General features: G+C 41.9%; 1 protein-coding gene across 2 annotated transcripts in view; it reads left to right on the top strand.

Annotated features, from left to right (window-relative positions):
* Positions 1–16,625, top strand: part of HCK (HCK proto-oncogene, Src family tyrosine kinase) — a 139,668-nt gene that overhangs the window by 90,535 nt on the left and 32,508 nt on the right. For both annotated transcript variants that reach the window (XM_069243377.1, XM_069243378.1), the window contains exons 5-6: positions 3,308–3,407; positions 9,578–9,676. In XM_069243377.1, coding sequence (XP_069099478.1) covers positions 3,308–3,407; positions 9,578–9,676 — 199 coding nt within the window. The remainder of the gene's footprint in view (positions 1–3,307; positions 3,408–9,577; positions 9,677–16,625) is intronic.

Below are 16,625 nucleotides of genomic sequence, written 5' to 3' on the forward strand. Positions count from 1 at the left end.
TCCCCGGGGCTAAGTAGATTAAGAATGCAGGAGTGCACCCCTCCCTCCCCCACAGCCCTGGGGACCGGCATCTCCTGGGGCTAAATAGATTAAGAATGCAGGGGGGCTCCCCAGGGCTAAATAGGTTGGAAACATCACCTTTCTTGGGAAAATATCATGAAGATTCATCAAGCGGCGCCAAAGTTATCAGCAAAACAAAAAATGTGTTTTCTAGAAAAACTGGGTCCTAACTATAACTACCTAGTGGAGACCGCCCCTAGGTAATATATATATATTTTTTTCTTCTTTCAAGTCCTTTCCTAGCGCGTCTGCCGGCTGGCTTGGGATGCACACCTGTACACCTGTGCCCGAGTGTGAATATATATAGTCCTCCTCTCCCTGATAGTAAAGAACACAGGTGGCACTGCTGGTAGCATGCTGATAGATCAGTTTATTCAGAAAAAAATGACAGAAAACGCCAACGCTCTGCGGCCTCTTAAGGCCTTGCTCACGGCGTTGACTATCCATGAAGGCACCATTTTTAAACACCAAATCATATAAAACAGCAACAACGTACAAATCACAGATACATCTTAAACTAGTGTGCAAACGAAAATTATATATCAACAAAGGCAAGAAATCCACCCAGTATGTTTGTCATATGCAGGGCCACTGAAATTATGTGATTACGTGGCCACTGCAATTTTCGCATTATTATAGATTTGCCACATTTGCCACATAATCCATCACCTGTTGCATAATCTGCAGATTTTAACAAAAAATTGTTTCTAGCTCAAACGGTTCCAAAGTTAGTAAAAAAGCAGCAACTTGTGTTGCTGTGCAATGAAAGGCCCTTTGCAAAGCTAGACTTGTCACCTTTTTTATTGATTATTGCTACACTTGGGTATTAAAATTGTACTAATGAGGTGCAACTAATGCCTAGACAGAGTTACCAAGTTAAAAGATTACAAAATAATTAAGCAATACTTTTACAAGATTTGCCACATTATGCCACCTAATTTTCCTTTTCTTGTCGCATAATTTACTCAACCCTGTCGCATAATTTGGTCCTCTCCTGCCATATAATTCCAGGGGCCTGTTCATAAGGTGCCACATAAATACGAGCAACTAAATTTCATATAGTATCTACTAATTCTTAAATGTAAATCCATTAATATCGGATTCCTTTTTGACGCTTATTTATTAAAGTACTGAAGATAATTTATATCGTTCATTGCTTTGTTTACAGCGTCAAATATTGCATTTGTTAAATAAGAGGGAATAGTATTCCTGTCATTATATATGATATAACTCAGCGCATTTGAATCAACACAGAAATCATCATGTGGCTAAATAAACGATTAGTCTCCTTCACGTGTTATGTAATAATTTTTTTAATACATGTGGGCACAGTTATTTATATCGATATGTCACCTATCAGAGAGCAACAAATTGATAAAGATTATTTTTGTTATGAAAACCTAACCCAATTGCACTTCTTCAAAATATCCCACAGTCATTAAGTCATAAAAAACAGTAATATCACTGAATGGTACAATCAAAAGGCTATTTGGTCTTCCAGGAGACGACTTAATGACTATGGATAGCTCTATTTACTTTAACAAGAGCATTGCAATTTGTTTTAATAATTCCCAAATTGAGACAAATGTATAGACAATATCCATATGATGTGTTGAAAATGATAACATATCAAAATATCATGCCTTAGTTAAACTTCCCAATAATAACATAGTCATTGTACTTTGAGAAAGAAGTTAACAACATTTTAGAAAACGTGTCAGCTGTTTGAGTGGGAACAGCTACGAAATATTGTCTGGTTTTGTAATAAGATGTAAACCAACGATTCAAAACAAGAAATAAAACAAGATTTAAGCTGAATAATAAAAATACTGCGTCATGTTTCCTTTGTTGGATGATATTATGTTCAATTGGTGGTGACTCTTGTCAGGAATTCCCTTATGTTCCTAGTAAAGGTAGCTCATTCCTTTTTCATAACAGGTTTCATCTTGCAATAGCATTTAGCCTATGTCTTATTTATGAATGTATTTACCTTGTTGTGGAAGAACGTTCATGTCTTTCATATCATTGACCCAGTGTTCCCAAAGATGGTTGTGCATGTCTCCATATACCTCTTGTTCCCACAAAAGGAGTCTCATGTGTTCGTCATGGAGGACCTTATATTCGAAAGCAGGATGGGTTATGACGTCTTATTGAATGACCTAATGGTCCTGTGGCAGGTGACTCCTGCCTTTGTTGTGAATAACCTCACACTTTCAGGAAATTATCTCATATATTTGCCTTAAATGACCACGTTTTTGTGGAAGGCATCTCATGTCTTTTTAATAAAGAACATAATGTTCTCCTGGCTCATGTCTCTGTGGTGGCTTGTCTCATATTCCCTTGCAAGGAGGTAACTCATGTCTGTATCATGAATTACCTCATGTTCCGCTGAAACACAGCTCATATTTTCATCCAGAATTACCTCTCATTTCTATAGAAGGTGTCTCATATTTTTGCCATAAATTACTTTTCTTTCTATTGGAGGGGAAGGTTGCCCATATCTTCATCATGAATTACCTCATCATCCCATGAAGGTGACTCACAGCTTCAACTTAAACATCTCTAGCTCATGTGGAGAGCTGTAATTGTCCTTGTCATGAATGACTTTGGATGTTCCAGTGGAAGGCAGCTGATGGCTTTTTGATGAAGGAACTTATGTTCGGGGGGAAGGCGGCTCATGACTATACTATGACTGATTTTATGTTCCCTTGTGAAGTAATTTATGTCTTTGTCATGAATGATTTCAAGTTCCTTTGAAAGGGCGCTTCACCCTGAATGACCTTATGATTTTATGGAAGGTGTCCCATGTTTTTGTCATAAATGATGCCCTTTCCTTCAGAGTGGAACGTGGCTCATGTCTTCTTAACTTACCTCATCACCCCATGAAGGTGGCTTATCTTCATCTTCAATGCCTCTAGCTCATGCAGAAATGTGCTCATGTCTTTGTCATGAATTAAGTCATGTCTTTGCCAAAAATTACCTTATTTTCCTGTGGAAGGTGACTCAAATGTTGTATATGTGTGCATGTTATTGTGAAAGATGATGCATGTCTTTGCACAAATTAGCTAATGTTCTCTTGGAGGTTGACGTGCTTTTGTAATGAATGATCTCAAAATTTCTTGGAAGATGCATCATGTCCTTGTCATAAATGACCTATGTTCACATGTTAATTGGCTCATGTCGCTGCCTTCATTGAGCTCATGATCCTGTTGAAGATGCCTCATTTTTCAATAAACCACTCTTGCAGAGTCCGAGAGTAACACTGTGATTGCACTGTTTGACTATGATGCGCTGCACGATGGCGACTTGGGCTTCAAGAAAGGAGACAAGATGATTATCTTGGAAGAGTAAGTACAGCATCAAATGCCATTCATGGAAGTATTGACTTTTACCATTTCTATTTACTGTATTGTTTTATTCTTAATTCAAGAGTTAAATAGTATATTGGAGTGATTTCCATTTCATGTCAGGATACCTTCTTTCCATTGAGGAAGTGAAGTCACAATGCCAGAGGGCAGTTAAGAGCAGAAAGGACATCACACACTGGACAGAGCCTCAATCCCTGAAACCCTACCATCATCTGGTTTACGCACACTATGTCCAGTCATGTTCTGGTCATTATTCCACCCTTTTAATGGTATAATGTATTATTAGTCCGGCTGGGGGACCTGCGTATTTCAGAGTTACCCCTGTATGAAATATGCCCAGGACAATCAAATTAAAATGTGGTGTGGTTCAAGGCTAAATTACAAGGTGCAAAACCAGGTTACTTAAATATTAATTTTGGCTTTTCCACTTTACAAATGTGTGGATATGAGCAAGTAACTTTACCTTCCTTTGTCTTTCTATGGAAATATTTGGAGCAATTTGAAAAACTGGATATTGAATCGCAGAATGCTCACTCAACAGCTATGACCAGCTCATTTGTTTTGGTTTCTACCTATTAACAAACAACCACTTTCTCTTTTAGCTTTATCAAAGCAATGAGACATTGAAAAATGTAATATCCATCGCCTCACTCCCTGGCTCTTCCAAAACTTATAGCGAGGCAACAGATCGAGTACAAACATGGGATGGACCGAAAATATTTATTTTTCAGAATATATTTTTTTAAGTATTTCAAAATTTTGTTCCAATTTGTTAGTGTTTTTTATGTACCAAATGTTTACCAAATTGACTTGATGAAACTAGCTGAAGAGAGCAGCCAAGGCGTGAACGATGCAAAACAAATATCTACATAGGTATAATAAAATGGACGCCTTTGTTTTTATTAATCCCTCTCTGTTATAGAACAATACAAATAAAGTAAGTGAACAAACATGTTTGTTGTGTAATTGAGCATTTAACTTCTATCTACAGAGGTTTTACTCATTTATGTTGATTTACTAAGATGCCAAATCAGGAAGAAGTGCTATCGCATACCATTTAATGCATGATAGAAATCACATGGTGGAGTCCTTGTCTTAGCTTTAGGATCTAATCAGACTTGTATTTGCTGCTGAAGAAAAAGCATGTAAGTGACAGGAAGTGTGAAGTACAATAATTAGTGCCAGACTTCTAGACTGTACTACTGCTTTCATGACTCCTGGGACCAGAGGCAGCAAAGGGCTCTCCAAGGCTAATAATGGTAGCAGTTGCTACCCCTGGCTACTGCCAATAGACTTTCATGTTTTATATGAAACATTTATTGTTATTTTAAGACATGAGGGCAAATTTGACAAGCATGTGGTCATAAAGAACACATAAGGTAAATTTTATCTGTTGCAATCAAAAGTGCAAACAATAGAATGGCCACAGACCAGACTATGAGGATGGGTTAAGATTGTCCATCTGGATGAGCTCCTCGTTATGGTCCAAGAATGTTATGTAGTCCTGATTCACCCCATACCTTGTGATACTTCTGAGGGAACCTTAGGGCCTGGTGTACTAGGACCTCAGTGGCTATGCAGTGGCCATTTCCCTGGTCCAACACTTCAGGTTGTGAGAGTCAGCAGTGCACCACTTCTGGGCAATATCCCTTTTAGCAAAATCTTTGGACAGCTATGTCCACTAGGACTTTGGGTATAGGTATTTTCAGGATGAGCCTGTACATCACATCAGACAAGGTCTGGGTTGAAGTCTGTGAGGCCCTCCAGACCATTCAAATATGGGTATTGTCCACAGCTGAGATGTAAATATTTGAGAAAATTATGCTTGTGTTGGCCAAATTCCAACTGGAGCCCAACAAATAAGCTGAGTGTATCACAGGTCATCACATTCCCTAATTTGACAATACCTCCGGTGTTCCAGTCTCTAAAACTCTGTAAAAGAGTGTGCCTGTCCCAGTGCCATATCTACCCATGGTGGAGGTTCTTGAGTGACTCTATTGTGCCAGGTGACACATTTTAGCGTATCACCCCACAATTGACTCAGCATGTTAGTGATGGGTGATACTAGGCGACTGTTCCCTCTGTACAAAAACTGTAGTGGGTGAAGGTCTCCCAAAACCCATCATTCATCTTCATGAGTGGGTTCAGAGTGTGCCCCATAGATCTATTTGTTTACCATGATGCTTGATAACATTTCATGATGTTGGCCATACCCATGCCTCCATTAAATGAGGCTTGAAGCATTTGGTCATTGCAACACTAGGGATACCACTTCCCCACTGAAATCTCCTCATTAAGGAGCTATCATGTGATGAAATCTTGAGGAATGTTGTGTAGGTAATTCTGAAGCTTGCACAGGAGTTTTGGGAGGGAGGTCTTTTTAATTGTGGCATTCTATCCCATCAACAGCAGCAAAGCAGACCAATATGTCAGGTCATACTGCTAAGCCATCTTTAATCCTGGGGCCCAGCCCAACTTCGAAGTTCCTCTTCCAACCAGGAATATGATCAATTTAGATGCATTGACTTTAATGCCAGATAATTCAACACATAGTCAGCATCTGTAATGCTTGATTGTCCAACCATCTGGAATGATGGAGGTAAATTAATAAATTGTCTGCAAAGAGCGATACTCTGTCCTACATTTCCTGTGACTACTTGAAACCCTGTAGGTGGGCTTCTATTTGAAACCACTCTGCCAAGGGCTTTGTACAGGGCGAAGAGCAGTAGCAGATCCTAGTGGTGAGATTTATAGACAGAAGCTGTGACCCTGGGTTCAACGCTCTTCTGGCTAGAACTGCGAGAAGAAAACTACATTCTATTGAATCAAACACGTTATGGAAATCGATCATAAGGAGAGCAATTGCCCTTTCTGGGTGACCTCACCAGGGCTAGTGCATTGTGAAGATGTCTTTTATGCCTGGTGGACATATTCACCATAAAACTATTTCGATCCAGGGGCAGAAAGTAGCTAATTACACAGATCAGGTAGTTTGCTTGAGCCTTCACAAGGATTTTAGCTTCTATATGGATGAGGGAGATAGGCCTTTTTTCACATTGGATTTAGGGGAGCTACTAGGTTTGAGTATCAGTTTAATTTCCACTTCACATAGATCTGGTGGTAGTCTCCTCTCTACCAAAGGCACTGTGAACATAGCATGAAGGTGGCGTAGAATATTCCCTAAGGGGCACTTGAAAAACCTATTGGGCATAGTGATCTTCCCACTCTGGAGCTGGGCGTGTGCCTCATCAAGGTCTGCCATCCAAACTGGCTAATATGGCGAAGTCCACTCCATCATCATAGGCTGATGACTGGGCAGGCATGTCACAGAATGATCTACAGCTTTGGTATAGAGCATCTGGCAAGTGCCTGACACTCTGTTATTTCATGCCTGTTAGGGTCTAACTCCTGTCTGACAACTCAACTATGTTGTTCACACTCCTGAACTAGTATTGGAGTTTTCTGGCCTTTTTACCCTATCTAAATATTTTACTACGCGAGGCTGTCCAGGAGATCTGGCCTCATCTAGAACTGTATTGTTTAAGAGTATTTTACTGTATTAATTTTTACTGAATAGTTCAGACAATATGGATATGAGGTAGTGTATTTCCAGCTCGAAAAAGAGGGATACCATTTAGAATTGTATTACGGTCACCTTGGTTTTTTTTATCAGGAGAACCTGTGTCAAGGTTGGATTAGGGATCTTATGTCTAAGTGACCAGCAAAGTATACATGATATATACGTTTTCAACGTGAAATGAGAGGGATTTAGTTCTCGATTGGGTATACGTATTAACTCACAAACGGGACACTTTGAACACATTAGTAATTATAGTGGATAATGAAGAGTTAAATTTGAGGCCAATAGTTTTGTGAAGAAGAGGTCTAATTGTAAGATTTGTACTGACTAAAAAGGTTTGTGAAAGGTGCACAGGAGTAATGAAACACATGACAGCTAACAATCTGGGACAAAAACACTTTGAAGTTATAATTTGCTGGGACAAGACTTTATAAATGATTATGTAGCATGTTGGAAATGTACTTCTATGAGATTTTTGACTACATTCATTATTAAGCTCAGGATTAAAAAATGTTAAGTTTTGTGAAATCGTTTGGAATATTTCATTAAATGCTTCTTAGAAAAAATCCAGTGTAAAACAGAAAAGTTGGGCTACATGTACGTAGCGTTTTGCACATCGCAAACAGTTAATCGGCCGTTTGCTACATGCAAAATGCACTTTGGTATGTTCAAACCCATTTTTGCGATTCGGTAAACTATTTACCGAATCGTAAAAAAGGATTGTGAGTCGCAATTAGAATTGTGAATGGCAGTAAAAACATTTTTTCGGAGTAGGTAGTGATCCTACGGACCTCTGCCTGCTCTCAAAAAATGAAACGAAAAAGTTTCATGTTTTGTTTTTGAAATGCATTTAGTTTTCCTTTAAGGAAAACGGGCTGCATTTTTTTAAAAGACTGCTTTATTTAAAAGCTGCCACAGACATGGTGGTCTGCTGTCTCCAGGAGGCCACCATCCCTATGAGGGCTGCCATTCCCAAGGGGGTTGCAAATTGCAGCCTACCTCATGAATATTCATGAGGTAGGGCATTTGTGACCCCCTTGCGAATCGCAAACAGTGTCATTGACACTGTTCAACATACGGTTTTGCAACTCGCAAATTGCAAGTCGCAAATCATTTCTTTCGTACATGTAGCTCATTTTGAGTGCCTCATGTTTCGTATTCTTTATATGAATTGCACCAGAGAAGTAATTGGTGTTAACAACCAAAGAAAACAAGCATCAAAAGTAATCAAGTAATTTTCTTCTAGCCAGCTCAGAAGAGAAAGCCAGGTATACAAGAAAAGGTCTTCTTCAAGAGAGGCTTGGGAACCCTTATTTTCCTCTGTGTGCTGGCCCAGAGTACAATAACCTATCATCTTAGCTCAGATGTTCACCCTGTAGGAGAGGCACCCGTGATTGCCCTCAGCACATGAAAAGTGAACTGCAGTTCCAGGACCTCAAGCAGTCTGCCAGGGTTCTCCTATCCTAGATGTAAAAGTAATTTCCACATGTGTTGCCCGCTCCTGCAACATGGCCATCATTTCCAAGTTTTTTGTCTTCTCCTGCCACCTGGCCTTTCTACAAAGACTGCCTGTAGAGTTGCTGCAATGGTGAGGCCTTGAATAACACCTGCTTCCTGGCCTAGAATGTGCTAGGACTAAAACGTCTGTTGTACCTCATTCTGTCCCTGGACACTTGCTCCGAGGTACTTTGATGATCATGAATCCCTTGCAGATATCCCTTTCAGGCATAAGCACGATGTGCCAGTGAGAGTAGTGTAACATGTACAAGAAGAACTAATGTGATGATCTGACTACACCCACTAACAGCTTCTTGTGCCAGTGATAGAGGAAGCAGAAGGTCATCAGTAAACTCAAGTTTACCATCCCGGCTGTGGTACCTCTTAAAATCCAATTCAAAGCGTGGTAACATTTAACAAAACTGAAAAGTTGAAGGCATGGTTGCTGTAAGAGTGACTTCCTAATTGTGTGAGATTCCTGAAAGCAAGACAAAATTTGTGGCTACAAAAGTCCACAGTAGACGTGTAAACTTGCATCTTCGTTGCTGGAAAACAGAATCCAGCGCTTTGATTTTTTTTTTTTTTTTAGTACAAAACAATGGACATACAAACCCAAAACAAACCAAGCACTATTATAATGATGTAATGAATGAAACATGGGTTTACATTGTCATACTGCCCACCCATCTTCTCCATGGAAGGGCTCTGGGTTGCTCAAGATCTGAATTATCTATACCATCAGCACCATGAAATGGATTCTGTCACAAACCAGCAAGTGTGAAAATTATTGACTAAACAAATAAATACATTTCTAAGTTGTACTAAATATTGCCAGTAAGAAAACAAAGCTACAAATTGGACACCATGCTATTACTAAAGTGAAATCTCTAGGCGTGTTACAAGGCATACTTTTAGTAAATTATGTGTTCGACCTTCTTGATCCCTTATCCTCCTTATTCCTTGTTTTCATGGATGTTGGCCCATATATATTCCTTTGTGCCCATCTGTTCTAACCATCTCTCTCACTGATAATACTATAAATGCTTGATGGTGCCATCTCTCTGTTTTTCAGAACCGGGGACTGGTGGAAAGCCAAGAAGTTGACAACAGGGGCCGAAGGATTCATTCCAAGTAATTATGTTGGCAAAGTGAACTCCCTCGAGTCAGAAGAGTGAGTCTATCTCTATTATTCTTGGTGTTCTGAAGATCAGGTGACAGGTTTGCTGGTGGGATCGCTCACAATGACTGCTTGTAAGGTTAGATAAATATGCATTTATTTCTGGAAACTGTGCACTTTGTGTGCTGAAGCTGTGGCAGATGTTTATCTGTGACGGCTTCTTCCTGAGGTGATCCACATCTCTCAGATGTTAAAGGAATATGAATGTTTGGGGCTCTGCACTTGAGTTTTTTGGAAAATGAATCTGTAAGAGTCTCTGTCCCAATTTTGCACAGACCGACATACTGGGAGATGTTTTGCGATCTGCAGTCTTTAATCAGAATCCTTGGAAGTTGCATTCAGTAAGTGTGTTGAGTGACCTTTTGGAATGGGGAGGGATCCATGTTGCTGCATTTTTTTCTCTCTGCCGAGGGAGAGTGAGGAGATCAGACTATTAGCAGATGCTTTTCTGTGTGTGGTGATCCACCTCAACGGAAGTTCTTGGCCTGAGGATTCACTGGTTTGCATCACTGTTGCTGTGCAGCAGTGAAATGAGGCAAAACCGGTTGAGGAAGAATAAAATGAGCATTCGGCATATCTCTAGGCATACCGCACAACTCATTGCTAACCGACCTGAACAGTGTGTGCTGCAGTTCCAGTAGCAAAGTGTTCCTGTGCAGAAGTGCCTGCACTCTCACCCTGCCCATAGAGATACACATGGAGCGAAGTGAATCCTCCAACCACTAGGGCCTCCACTGTCCCCCACACCTGCCAGAACACCCAGCAGCTCCTCCTCCTGAGTAACCCCTCCCCACCCTCCATCCACACACTTGCTTGCCCTCTCTTCGCTCCCACCTCTTCCGGTTTGCCTGAGATCCTCCCCTTACACCTGACTCTACTGGGAATATTGATCAGGAGCAGTGTGAGACAAGAAGAGGAGAGAAGAGAAACGTCCTCCTAGAGAAGAAGCTGGGAAGCAAGGTAAGCACACCTGCGCTACCCACTCTTCACCTGTTTGCCCTCCTTGATGCCACGCTTCTTTGTGTATGTTTGTATGTGTGCACCTATGTCCATCTGTGCAAGTCCATATGTACATGTCTGTTTTTGTACGTGTGTGTATGTTTAAGTGCGTGCAAGTTCATGTCTGTGAGTGCATATCTATAAGAGCATTTCCGTATTTGTGTGTGTGATGCAATTGAATATCTCTTTGTAAGGGTGAGGAGAGAGTGTTTTGCCCAGTGCCTCTGCCCCTAAAATGTTGGACCTATCTCAATGGTATTAATTCTTAGCAATCTGCTGGTGCTGGCACAATGGTGGTATTTCCTAGTAAATGCAGTTCCTGACACAATAGTGGTAATCCCTGTCAACTTGAAGGCCCTGACCCCAGGGGGCTGGCTGCTATGCTCTACTAACCACTTGCCAATGTATTCTGCATCTCAGAAAGATGCTGGCTGAATAACCACCACATTGAAGTAGTCCATTACTTTGCTTTAGACCTCTGTCATGTTGGTGTTGCCCTCCCTGATCGTGGAATGCTGAAAAAAATATGGAATGTAGATTGGTACAGTGTGCCACCATCTGGCAATGGTGCAATACGTTAGGTTACATTTTGGCATAGTCTGTTTTTATCTTGGACAGGTGTAGTGGATTTATACAGTTTGTTGTACTCCATTGTCATCTTATAATGTTGCAATACCATCCATGTAATCAAATATGGTGCAATCCTAAACCATCATTGAGAGGAGCAGGACTGTAGTTTGGTATCCTAACCAACACCTTACAGTGGTGTTGCACCCACAACCACAATATCTGTGTAGCCGTCCATGATCTTAGAGTGGTGTCATACCTTAGGATGGGAGTTTGGTGAAGGCCTCCACCATTTTGAAAAGATGTAGGATCTTGCGGGTGAGTTTGGTAGAACCCTTTTTTATTATCTGATGCCGGGGTCTGCAAAACAAATAGCTTTGTAAGAATACTGCTTAGAGTCAGGGGCTGCCCCTCCGCTATGGCAGAGGAGCATCGCCCCACTGCTAATAAGGCAGCAGAAAAATAAAATGATAGTACATTATTATCATTTTATTTTTCTGCTGTCTAAGGTGGGGCGGGTCAGCATCCTCCACGTCAGGAGGGAGGCGGAGTAGTGGTGCACTCCAAGTGCACATGTCAGTTTGGCCGGCCCGTCAGAGACCGATCAAACTGACATGCGCCCTTAGAACTCTCCAACAGCTGTATTTCACAGTGAGGTGGAGACCAAGTGCAGGCTCCCACTACTTCCCTGACTGGCATTTTAGCCTGCTCAGGCCAATTCCGGTGCTTCTCTCATTCTGTGTAACACCATGAGAGAAGCATCTGGATTGGGTATGGAGGGGAGCAAAGGAAGCACAAGGAGGTGGAGCGGCAGAGGCGAGGCGGCGGGTAAGTGCATTTTTTTTATTGTCCCTCCGTGCTCCACACGCTGCTCCACCAGCCCTGGCTGCTAGCAGCAGTTACTGCTTAGACTCGAATGCCACCGCTACCCGCATGCCAACCAAGACTGAGTCACCAAGAACAAGAAAATTGTGACAATACACTATATTTTTCTCACATCACCCTGTGCGACCACTTTCACTTCTGTAAACCACCCTACTTGGTGTACACAAGTCTTTCTCTTAAAATAGAATCCTCAAAATGACCCACTGTTAGTTTCCTTTAATTAATTGTAACCATGTAGCTCACACTCTGAAGCCTCTACACAAGCCCCTCTTCTTCGGTGTCCTATCTGATAGATTTCTTTTGAACACGCTTTTGTTTCCTCTATTGCGAAACCCATGAACTAGAAACTTTTTCTTAACAAATGCGTGGGGTCAGAGGATTATAGGGAAGTTAATGTCTCCCCTGTTTATAAGTGAAAATACACCCATTTTATTGATTTTTTTTAGCATCGTACTAACAAAGATAGCATGCACATCAACCATTCCTGCTACAACCTCTTGCAAACACATCAAAGTAATGGGCTATTTACATCAGTCATGTCATTGTCAGTTCACTGTTTGTGAAACAAATATTTGCAGCACACAGCCCCACCCACACTATAGCAGGTCTAAAGGATTGTTAGAAGTAGTTTAGGAAGCTCTAAAATACTTGTAAATGCTTTTTTCTGGTATTTGCTGTTTTAAGTGTATATTATTTATATTACAAAGAGGAAAATGCACAGCTGTTTGTTAATTTTTCAACTTGCTGTACCACCTTCAACATAAAAAAAACACCATGTCAGTAAAATACTGGTCATATGAGAACCACATAGCTGGCTCAGCCATAAGGCAGGAGAGATTGCATCTGAAAAGAATTGTTCTGCTGTGGGGAACAGCGTGAAATCAGTAACATGATTTTTTATCGAAGCGCCTAAAAGAGACCATTTAGTGAAGAGAAAAAAACAGCCCCCTTTACTTAGTCCTGCATTAGTAACACACTCTGGTATTCAGAATTCTTGCACAGGAAAACTTTTTGAGGCACAAATAAATAAGAAAGCTTTATTATAAATACTCTCTTTACTGAGAAATCCACACCAACTGATGCCCCAACTTTAACAACTTCCTCTGATCAGACCAGCATCGGATCTGTAACCTCCGACTCAGGAGGGACACAACAAGTCCACCTTTCTAGGCCATAAAATCCTTTCAGTGGAAAAGAACATTGGGCATCAATGGGATAGATGGTGAGAGCATCACATGACACATTGCAGAGGCGTTGAAGAAATCGAAGTAACTTACTCCAACTGCGAACTTCTTGGGCATTCCGGTAGTCTGGAGACTCATGGGTGCTGAATCCTTGATATGTGTAATCCAACGACTCCAACTTCAGAGAGCAATCTTTTCCAGGGCCCTCTATGAAGCACACAGCCAAGATTAAAACTGCGCATCTGGTTTCACAGACTCCTCCCACCAAGAATCTTCCCTTATAGGCTCAACCACAACCAGAGCAATTGCTCAAGAGCAAGGAATGGGCCAGAGAACGCCATGCCTTGACATGAACCACTTTTAAAGAAGCCTCAACAATCATCCATCTTCCAGAAGCCCTTTCACCCTGAACAGCACCTTCAGGTTCAGAGACTTCTTGACACCTAGAGGACGAGCCTATCTCAGAACCGAGATCGACCCAAAGTTGGCATGAAAACGAGCCTCAAGCTCAACTTCAAGTGATCACTTCCCACTCCCTGCCAAAGACAAAGATGACAAACCTGACAAGCAGAAAAGAAGGGTTGACTGATCCACTCTCTGGCCATATCCTTGCCTGGCTTCCTCTAACAGGCCATCTACAGGCCTCAAAATGACTCTTCACCATTAAGCAGGCAATTTGGAGAATATGAGGGAATACTCCATGTCAAACAAAAGCCCATGAATCCACACAACAATCTGCCCCATCATATGCCCACTCAGCTTCACTGGCCCAGTCGTTCAGAGAAACTCATACTAGGACCCCAGGAAGTCCAGCCAAACACTTAAGATGACCCAGTGCCCAAGGATGACGTGGACAATCCTTGGCATGACTACAACATAGATCCTCCAAATAGCCCAACTTTGGAGCCATATCCTATCAAACTCTCTACACCTGATGAAATTACTGCCTCCTACAATGCCATACCACAGGCAGCAGACCAGCACAAGCCCAAACATCATGTGGAGTAAAAGGAAGATTGCTTCCATATCAAGGCTCTCTCGAAAAGTGATCATTCTTGTGCATGCTTCAAAGAATACTAAAATGCACTACTGAGAATTGCAAGAGCCCAGTCAAGGCAAAAGTGGTCACATACAGGGGGGAGAAAAACTGCAAAGCTGTTCTGCAAGATCTCTTTCTAATTTGTGGTCATTTTTCACCCGATTCCCTCGCCATCGACAAGGAATGAAAAAGGGCATTCATGCAGGCTATGGGGATATCCCTCAACCTGATAAAAAGAGTAAGAAAATCAAACAGAGGGTGAATTCTAGCTCTGTCAGCCTGCTGTCCAGGTACAGCAGATATCAGTGGGATGAATTGAAGGAGCTAGTCAAGCACTTTCCATAGGCTTACAACAGTGTGGGAAAGAAATTGTCCAAAGAGGACAAAAGAGGCTCTAAGGTCAACATCAGGTACACCCTCAAGGACAGCCTCACCGCCCTTTCTGGGTCAGTCAGCCAAGTCATACACTAAAGGTGGCTTTTGTGACAACAGCCTCAGTTAACCCAGAAGTGCCATAAACAAGGGCCCCTCGAAACAATAACCTTCCACACATTTCCTCTAACCACATCAGATAAGTGGGTGCTTTCCATAGTCACCAATGGTTACTGCCTGGAATTCCACACCACCCAGTATACCATCACGTTGACACATTAGTCAACATCACCAACAGCTGTTACTAGAAGAAGTGCTGATATAGCTCCAAAACAGAGCTACTGAATGTGCTCACCACATCTGGGAGTGCAAAAAGAACAGATGATGGACAGAATGCAGAGAAAATCAAACATTCACCCCCAGTCACAAAGATCTGGGTTTAATCCATCGTTTTTTTGCTCACCACGCCACCCCAGGTTGGACCCAGCCATATGCATATCAGTCTTGACCCTGTTCCTTATGGGAACAGTCCAGCCCGAACTGCCAAGCCAGGTCCTCCCTGGACCGGAAACAAGCATCCTAGGACCGGTTTCAGGGTATCACCCTTCATCAGCTAGGCTAGCTTGAATCCAGTGGCGCAGTGAGCACGGGACCCACATCTGGGCATACCCTTCCCACTTGGGGTGACAAATGCAAAAAGAACAGATGATGGACGGAATGCAGAGCAAATCAAACATTCACCCCCAGTCACAAAGATCTGGGTTTAATCCATAGTTTTTTTGCTCACCACGCCACCCCAGGTTGGACCCAGCCATATGCAAATCAGTCTTGACCCTGTTCCTCATGGGAACAGTCCAGCCCGAACTGCCAAGGAGGGCAAGGAAACTATTCCCTGTAATTTCTTATTCACAAGAAAAACAGGACTTTGTGGCTGAAACTCAACTTCGGAACGAAATGTAAACTCCCCAAGACATTAATTCACTTCTCTGTGTCAGCTACTACATGGCGACCCTCGATTTAATGGATGCCAATTTCCACATCCCAATCCACCTAGCTCTGTGTCACTACCTCAGACTCATGGTAGGTGGAGTTCACTATCAAATCAAAGTGCTGCTCTTTAAGTTTAGAGCAGACCCTCGGGTGTTCACCAAATGTCTGATGTTGTAGGTGTGCATGTTCAGTGCAACAACATTCATGTCTTTCCATCCTGCGATGAGTGCATGGAAAAGGACAGCAGCTGAACGCAGTACCTCACTCACGCTCTACAACATATTTCACTCCTCCATGCACTGGGAATCATCTTCCGTGCCACAAAATCTCATCTTTGCCCCCAGTAGATCCAAACAAGACAATGACTGGCAAAGCCTCCCAAAGTAACAAGAGATGGTATTTTAAAGGGTGCTTCCCTTTTACCAGACGTCCCATCATCTGACAGTGAATATGATAATGAAGCTGTTGTACTGTTGAGAATGATGGCGTCTTGCACTGTACTGGTCCCTAAGGCATAATTGAAAATGTATCTTCGGGAGAGTACCTTGCAAGACAGTGGTCAAAAGCTACCAGTAAGTGGTAAGATCTAGTTTTTGTGGAGACCAGTGTCCAGCACAAACTGCAATAATGGAGCAAAAATAACCTGTGACTGGGAAGGTCATTCTTTGATGACCAGCTGCAAGTGACTATTAACAAAGACACCTCCACCTGTGGTGGGGAAGTTGCAGCTCACAATACTGGGTCAATGGTCTCTAAAACAACATCACTGAACAACAATATACTGGAACTGATGGTGGGTCATCTAGCACAACAAGCTATTCACAACTTAATTTGCAACAAGACAGTGCTCATTCACAGAGATAACATAACCACGAGCACTACTCACGTAAAGGATGCATACAGTCAC

The sequence above is a fragment of the Pleurodeles waltl genome, chromosome 7 (genome assembly GCF_031143425.1).
Source record: "Pleurodeles waltl isolate 20211129_DDA chromosome 7, aPleWal1.hap1.20221129, whole genome shotgun sequence".
Lineage (NCBI taxonomy): Eukaryota > Metazoa > Chordata > Amphibia > Caudata > Salamandridae > Pleurodeles > Pleurodeles waltl.